The following is an 8,850-nucleotide window of genomic DNA, read 5'->3' as shown; positions in this document are numbered from 1 at the left end:
GATTTGTCACCTAAGATGTGATTGATTTTGGATTCCATGTACTGATGAAAAAAATGTGTATTCAGTTTTGTTAGGATGAAATGTTCTGTAGATGTCTGATAAGTCCAGAAGTTGAATAGTTAAATTTAAATCTAGATTTCTTTGCTAAGCTTCTTATGGGAGGATCTATCCAACACTCACAATGGAGTGTTAAAATCTCTGACTATAATAAAGCTGGGGGAGGCCAAGTTGCTCATGCCAATTAGAGTCTCTTTTATAAATTGAGGTGTATTCTGGTTGGGAGCATAGATATTGATAATTGAGATCTCATCATATTGAGTATTGCCCTGAACAAATATAAAGTGGCCTTCTTTATCCTTGGTTACTTTTGTTGGTTTAAAACCTATTGTATCTGTGAATAAAATTGCAGCACCTGCTTTTTTCTGCTTTCCATTAGCCTGGAATATAGGTGACCATCCCTTTACCCTGAGTCTATATTTGTCTTTTAAGGTAAGACGAGATTCTTGTATACAACAAAAGTCTGGTCTGAGTTTCTGTATCCAATCAGCCAATCTGTGCCTCTTTAGAAGACAATTTAAGCCATTCACGTTGATTGCAATTATTGATAAGCCTGATAAAATTTTAGGTATTGGTTTGTTCAAAATTCCAATGGACATTTTTAATCCTTTTGCCACTGTGGAAATTGGAGTTTGATCAGTAGTTTTGAATTAGTTTACTTTTGTGGTGGAGGATAGGTCTGAGAATATCCTGGAGAGCTGTTTTAGTTATGGCTAATTTCTTCAACATATGAATGTCATTAAAGTATTTAATTTCTCCATCATAGATGAAACTCAGTTTAGCCATATACAGGATCCTGGGTTGAGAATGATTTTGTTTTAGGAGATTAAAAGTCAATGACCATCCTCTTCTAGCCTGAGAGTTTTCAGCCGAGAGATCTGCAGTCATTCTAATACTCTTCCCCTCTTAGGTTATGGTTTTCTTACGTCTGACTGCTTTCAGAATTTTTTCTTTTGTATGAACTTTAGTAAACTTAATTATGATGTGCCTGGGGATGTCTTGTTTGGGTTGAGTCGTGCTGGGGTTCTGAAATTATCTTCTATCTGAATTTCAGAATCTCTTGGCATGCCTGGACAGTTCTCTTTTATAATTTCATGAAGAAGAGCCTCTGTATTTTGTGAAGCAACTTCATCACCTTCAGGGATTCCTATAAGGCAAATATTAGTTTTCTTTGAATTATCTGAGAGCTCTCTGAGAGAAAGATCATTTTTGTTCTCCATTTCTTTTGATCTTTGTGCTCCTGGGCTTCTTCAAAAGCTTTGTCTTCAAAGTCAGAGATCCTTTCTTCTGCCTGTTCCACTCTGTTATGGAGGGATTCCACCATATTTTTCAGATCCTTGAGGGCTGCAACCTCTTGTCTCAGTATTTCAAATTCTTTGGTCATTTTATCTTTGAAATCATTGAGAAATCTTTTGAATAATTTCTTGAGATATCTTTTGAATAATTTCTTGAAATTCTAATTCCCTTCTTTCTTTCATTCTGTTAATCTCATTTGCTATCCAAATTCTGAACTCGATTTCTGACATCTCAGCCATCTGTTTATGGATGGGGTCTTCAATTGCGTCTGCTCCATTTTTCCTTGGGGGAGTTGATCTACTCTGGTTATTTAAGTTGCCAGAGTTTTTCCACTGATTCTGCCCCATGCTGAGTTTACCATCTTTGGAGACCTTATCAGAACCATTCAGTGGGTGGATTCTTCTGGTTGCCCAGAGAGACAGCAGAGCATGTCTGGTGTCTTCTCCTGGTTCTCCAGTGCTGGGGGGATGGGGGTGCAGTGGAATGGCAGCAGCTGCACGGGAGTGTGCGTACCTGGATTAGACCTCATTCTGCCTGCCGGGGCAAGTGGGGGACAGGAGACCGGCAGCAGCCGGATTAGACGTAGTTCAGCCCTGCCAGGGCAACTGGTGGAACAGGGGAACTGTACCAGCTAGATCAGTCCTAGTTCAGCCCCACCAGAGTAGCTGGGGGAGAGCAGAGGACTCCTTCACTGTCACCCGCTAGACGTGTGCAGCACTAGCCAGCCTATCTAGGCCCTCCCGGCATGGGATCCTGGAGCAAGGAAAGTCCTCTGCAGCTGCCTGTTGGATGCATATGGCTCTAGCAAACAGTTTTGGGCCCACCCAGAGTGGTAGACTCCTCCACTGCTACCTGTAGGGTGCATATGCCTCTAGCAAGCAGTTCTGGGCCCACCCAGCACGGCTGCCTGGAGTGGGGATTCCTCCTCTGGCCCCCAAGGGGTGTGCATGTCTCTAGCAAGCTGTTTTGGGTCTTCCCAGAATGGAGGACAGCTCTACCACTGCCTGTGGGATGCCCACATCACTAGGAAGCAGTTCTGGGCCCATCCAGAACTCTGGAACGGGGATAACCTCTGCCTCTCGTGAGGTGCATGGCTCTAGCAAGAGTTCTGCACCTGCCCAAAGTTGGGGACTCCTCTGTGACCACCCACTGCCTGCAGGAGGCCTGTGGCTCTAGCAAGCAGTTCTGGGCCCGCCCACAGCCCTGGAGCGGGGATCTCCTCTGCTGCCCATAGGGTGCACGGCTCTAGCAAGTAGTTTTGGGTCCCCCAAGAGTGCGGGACTCCTCCACCCCCATCCACGGAGATGCGCAAGGCTCTAGTAAGTAGTTCTTTGCCTTCCCTGAGTGGGGGACTCCTCTGGGGCCACCTGCTGCCAGCAGGAAGCATGCAGTTCTAGCAAGCAGTTCAGGGGCTCGCTTTGTACTTCAATTTTGTGTTCTTAAATGCTCTTCCTTGGATTTACAGCTTCCCAAACTTCTTTCTGGGCTCAGCTCCCTGTCTGTGGCTTCATAGATTCTGATTCCAACCAGTTTTTCTTCCTTTGCTCTGGAGCCTCTGACCAGGGTTGCTACCAGTTTGCCATCTTCCCAGACTCCCCCAAGGATAGTATTTCAATATGTAAGTTTTATAAAAATTAGAAAAAAAGGGAAAATACAGAGTGCATAATATACAAAAGACACATAAAGAGCTGTAAATACACAAAAACATGTTCAATTTCACTAATAATTAGAGAAATGCAAATCAAAACATCTTGGAGATAGCATTTCCCATCTATTAGTTTGGGGAAAATTTAGGAAAAAACTCTGGCTCCCTCTGCCATGTTTCTGAATAATACATGTGGGGACGTCCAGGCCGTTACATAGGAATTATACAAGGTTCTAAAACCAGTCTCTCTCTCTTGCTCATCTTTCCATCTTTCATTTTCATCATGTTAAAAGTTAACATCCTGCACAGTGTCTGGCTAACACTTGGAGCTCAAGAGATATTTATGGAACAAATGGTTAACAATGAAATTGTGTTTAATTATTCCAAGAGAAACTCAGGGATCAGAGAAAATCTGAGTGAGCACTGAGCTATTCTCTGGCATGCTTTAGGTCAGGCTACGTGGTGATCTGTTACCACAGATAAACAACAAAAAGTGGATGTGGATGAATTTAATTGTGATTTATTATACCACAAGTTACAGACTGCTGGTGGCAGTCTAAGATAAAGAGGAATACTCATTCATTTTTAAACAAAAAAAGTGGAAACTACTGGACAAAGAAAGACTGTGTCCTGTCTGGAGCAGACAGGACAGAGCTGAGTGACAAAGAGAACTATGTGAGGTTCCCACACCAGGCCCCAAGTAATGCAGGTGTCACAGCCTTTTGTACAACCAGGGACCAAAGTAGTCTGCAAAGCCACTGCTCTTAGCTTTCATACTCTGTCTTAAAATCAGATTTAAAGCAACAACTTTAAGCTTTCTATGGGTTTCAATCCCTTTTGTGGGTTTAAACCTCCACAAAAATGCAGGACGTACCTGGTTTAGGGAAGAAGGAAGAGGATGATTCTCCCTCCATAATCATCTGGCAGGCACCACCCTTCCTGGTGAGATTATTAAATGGTACATTTCTTAAATCTAACCATAAGTAAAGACTTAAAACTCGGTTTTCTGTACAGCCATCAGCCCTGTCCTCCCAAGACACCCTAAGAGAGCTGAGGGAGGCCAGTGGGACAGTCAAGAGGGAAACTGCCCCCAGCATCTGACTGGGAGAGGACCACAGGCAAATGATACATGCCCAGACTGACTGAGTCATTGGCACCCCAAGTCTGAGGCCTCTACAGTCACTCATTTGCTATTAGGGTGTTGTGCAGCTAAGTATGGTGTGGCCTCCTCAGCACCTGGATCCCACACATGGTGGGGAAATCCCAACTCATAGCCCATTGACTCTTAACTGAAAACTACATGTCCCTATTTAATATGAACACACATACAAAGTACCTGGCCCTCAGTTATGATCTGTTATAAGTTTCAGAAGAAAATATGTATGAAAATGTGCAAGAAAGAATTTATCCATAACACAAAAATAGCATTGTCAAGTCACAGAAAAAAACCTTCAGGATTCTCCCACACTTAACCACGAGAGGGAGCACAGGCATGATCACTGAACGGAGAAGGAGCTCTTTATGTCTCTGAAAATAGTGGCCAGGAGACCAGGATGATTTGGGTATTCTTATCATTTTATAGCATCACTTCTTCATTCCATGTCAGAGCTCAATCATTTCATCCAGCAGAATTTTACACATCTTGCTGCTGCCCGTTCATCTGCAAGACCGCAGGACCAGAAGACAAATAACACCCATGGAAACTCCAAGGGTATTTAGCTGAACAACAGTTCCTACTATCACATTCTGTCAGCAAAGCAGAGTGTAAGTCTGGGGAAATGAGTCTAGAAGAAAACACATGTTAGAATTGTGTGTGAGGGGGTCTGTCTATCTGTCTAATAAAGAAAAGGAGTGAGGAACAGGTCCCAGATGTGTGGTCAGGTCATTGCAGGGCATCAAGAGAACAGGGATAGAGGTGTCCTCATCCAGGTGGGAGAAAGGGCAGCACCTGCAGATCCTTCTAAGGCCAGTGGCCATGCCCTTACAGATGATAGTTCACACCCACTTTGCTCACATCCACAGCCTCCTCCTGTTCCCAGAGTCAGGATTGACCTGATCTGTTTTCTCAGGTCTCCAGGAACTATGGACACAATCTGTCAATGACTGTGGCTGTGGTTAGATGTGGACCATCTTTTCTGTGGAAAGGGTTTCTACGTTGCTATCAGTTGCTTTTTCTTTTTCTGTTAACACCTATGACTTCTTCAAATAGTTTTTCTTCTACATATTTTTCTCCTAAAGCCTCTGGGTAACTCTATATGTTCAATCTGGCTGGTAATTCTCTGATATTCACTCTCTGCCCTCTATCCTCTCCTGGTGTTTTACCTTTCACAATAATCGAAATATAATCCCACTGATTATTCAGATAACAAATGGAAAACGTGAAGAAATACCTATTTTGAGAATTAAGTACAGGTCAATGTAGTCACATGTTCTTCAACTGAGGCTCCAGAATTTCTGATTCTTGAGAATCATGTCTCAGCTATGTGAATACTGATATGGCACCAATAGTATGTCAATAACCTGAATTAGAAGTAGCAAAGTAAATTTTGTAACTCTCCTCTTGCTCCCTGAGATGCTCTATGTGGCCAATCATGAGATCCACCTGGGTAAGTAGTTCAGTTATAACGGCTATGCAGTGATGCAGTGGTGGACACCACTGTGCTTTAATAAATCCCAGTGCTCTGTTCCTTTTTGCAGGCTATCAGGATTCCAGTGGTAAATGACCATCATTTCCTCTGATGATCCTGACACAGTCAGCATATAATCTCACAGGAAGACTGATAAAAGCAAGTGCTTTTGATTAAGACTTCCTTATAAAAAGGGTTTTATTTATCTTTTTTTTGAGACAGAGTCTCAAGCTGTCACCTGGGGTAGAATGCCATGCTGTCACAGCTCACAGCAACCTCATACTCCTGGGCTTAACAGATATTCTTGCCTCAGCCTCCCAAGTAGCTGGAACTACAGGCTCCTGTCACAATGCCCATCTATTTTTTGTTGTTGTTGTTGTTGCAGTTATCATTGTTGTTTTAGCAGGCCCAGGCCGGGTTCAAATCCACCAGCCCCAGTGTATGTGGCTGGCGCCCTACCCACTGAGCTATGGGTGCCGCCGGTTTTTTTCATCTCATTCATTCATCCTCACCAGCAATATTACGTTGACATTATGTAAATCATGATACAAAGCACTGAGGACACAGCCTTTCTGTAATTTCTTACCAAAAATGAAAAAATTTAAAAAAGGCTGTAATCAATGGAAAATGTTAAACAAATCTTATCAGAGAGCCGTTACCCAAAAACCTTGGCCAATATAATTTAAACGTTTGAAAAGATTGAAAGGCAAATAAAAATTAAAAAACTATCCCAAATTGGAGGAAAGCAAGGGGGCATGAAATTAAATGCAATATGAAATCCTCAAATTTTAACCTGAAACATATAAAAGACATTAGTATAAAAAACTCAGAGATGTTAAAAATATGAGTTGTTAATTAGTTAAGACTACTGGGCTAAAATTAATTTTGAAGTCCCTTAAAATGCACAAAGAAAAAAAGTCAAAAATAATTTTAGGTACAGCAAAATAATCCTTCAAAATGAAAAAATGAAAGGAAGCTGTGATTAAGTGATATGCCTAAAAGAAATTTGAGAAGAAATCCTTCAGAATCACAGTAAATAGCAATTCATGGTTTTATGTATCATTAGGATGGAACAAAGTCCTCAAAAATAGAAAGGAAAGAAGAAGTTGGAAATTTAATATAAATGTTTACCTCAATTCACATGACCTTCAAGTTCAAGAAAATTAAACTACTATGATAGATGTCAGAGTAATGCATCTCTTGTAAGGTTAGGGGCAACAGGTATTGATCAAAAAGGTAAATCAAAGAGGGATCTGGACAAATTGAAATAATTTCTACCTTTATCTGAATAGTGAATATGAGTACAACTTCATTCAAGTGACCAATTAACGTTTTCCCCTTTATTCTGTGCCTGTTTTATTTCAATAAAAATAACAGAACTAAACCAAGATACGTGAAAAAAGAAATAAGAATCTTGAAATATTTGGGGACGCTCAACCATATTAAAGAGAAGTGTCCAATGTGCTTGGAAAGTGCTATGGCCAGTTTGTAAACAGAAGGAAACATTTAAATATGTCCCTTCTTCTAAGTAGACAGCAGAGATTGTAATTACCTTTCTAGGAAGCACAGAGACCTTCTCTGCCCTGCTCACAGGAGAGCCCCTCCCCCATCATCATACACATTCTTCTCACACCACTGCACCCACCAGGGGATTTGCATACTGTCCCCTAGGGAGGACCTTCCCTTGGAAGTCTGAGATAAAAGCTCAGCTCTGACCTTGCCTTGACTGATCAGGACTCCTCAGTCCAACTTCTCACAATGAGGCTCCCTGCTCAGCTCCTGGGGCTGCTGGTGCTCTGGGTCCCTGGTAAGGACCCAGAAGGAGATAGGAAGGAGACCGGGGTGGGAGGGGGGCTCTGGGGCCCACTGCCTCCCGGGGGTTCTCTGTGCACATGTTAGATGTGCATGTCTTGTCTCCCAGGATGGGGCATGTGAGGTCTGAGAGAGTCAGAGAAACTCTAGAAGGAGAAAGGATCTGTGCTCTAGTGAAAGCTGACACAGAAAGAGAGGGATGGTGGATGGTGGATGTGACTTCTAGAGGCTCTTTTTGCCTTGGATACATGTGTTCCTTTTTGAAATGAGGTATTTGGGGGCTCTGATTCACATGACAAAAGTTGATTTCACCTGAAAGAAATGACAGAACGAAATTAAGAAAATTAAGTCCAACAATCTTTTACTTCTCTCTCCCTCTTTCAGGGTCCTGTGAAGATACTGTGATGACCCAGACCCCACTCTCCCTGTCTGTCACCCCTGGAGAGTCGGCCTCCATCTCCTGCAGGGCTAGTCAGAGTCTCCTGCACAGTGATGGAAATACCTATTTGAATTGGTTTTTGCAGAAGCCCGGCCAGTCGCCCCGTCTCCTGATTTATAAGGTTTCCAACCGGGACTCTGGTGTCCCAGACAGGTTCAGTGGCAGTGGGTCAGGGTCAGATTTCACACTGAAGATCAGCAGGGTGCAGCCTGAGGATGCTGGAGTTTATTACTGTGGGCAAGGCTCATGGTTTCCTCCCACAGTGGTACAGCCCCGAACACAAACCTCCCTGCTGGGTGGCCCCACTCCACACCAGTGTTGTTTGCCTGATGAGCAGGCACCATGGCATGAGTTGTGGGGAACGTCGGGGAACAGGCTGCAGGTGGCTGCTGTGGACTATGAGGGCCACAGCTGCGTCTCAGACAACACACATAGGACCTGTCGGCTGTGACCGCCTTGAGCTGGAAGAATCTGCAGGAAAATGGAGAGGGTTCAAATGCCCTCTGACAACCAGGCAGGACTGAAGAGAAAGTGAATGAAAGCTCATCTTAATCTTCCTTGCCTTACCTACATTTATTCACCAATTAAATCCATTTAGTATAACAGCATTGTCATTGACGCTGACTCATGGCCATCCAAAACTAAGACATCTGAATTTTATTTTGGTTGAATAGTTTCTGGTGCACAAGCAGCTGGACCGGGTTGGTGATACAGACTCTGTTCCTTCCCATCTACCCACCTTCACACTCCCACCTCCTGCTTTTTAAACATGTCTCTGTAATACAGCGGCACGCCCAGCATTTACACTACCATTCCCTGAGTCTGGAAGCCAAACTGGTCAATTCTTGTTTTGCTACTACTAGATAGACTTAGTTACATCTATTTAAAATTAAGTCTTAGGTCAGCCTCAGTCACAACATGTTGACAGAAAAGGTAAGATTTCTGAATTCCAAATTTGGATTGTAAAAATAAAT

General features: G+C 43.0%; 1 gene segment (V, D, J or C); it reads left to right on the top strand.

Moving 5' to 3' along the window:
- Positions 1 to 7,363: 7,363 nt before the first annotated feature.
- LOC105887951 lies at positions 7,364 to 8,327 on the top strand. The segment is given in 2 exon segments: positions 7,364 to 7,432; positions 7,822 to 8,327. Coding segments are annotated over 2 exon segments (555 nt in total).
- Positions 8,328 to 8,850: the final 523 nt, after the last annotated feature.

This window comes from Otolemur garnettii, unplaced genomic scaffold (assembly GCF_000181295.1).
Source record: "Otolemur garnettii isolate 467f Iridium unplaced genomic scaffold, OtoGar3 scaffold00148, whole genome shotgun sequence".
Taxonomy (NCBI): Eukaryota; Metazoa; Chordata; class Mammalia; order Primates; family Galagidae; genus Otolemur; species Otolemur garnettii.
The sequence above is the reverse complement of the archived record's forward strand: the minus strand, read 5'-3'. Positions and strand labels throughout refer to the sequence as shown.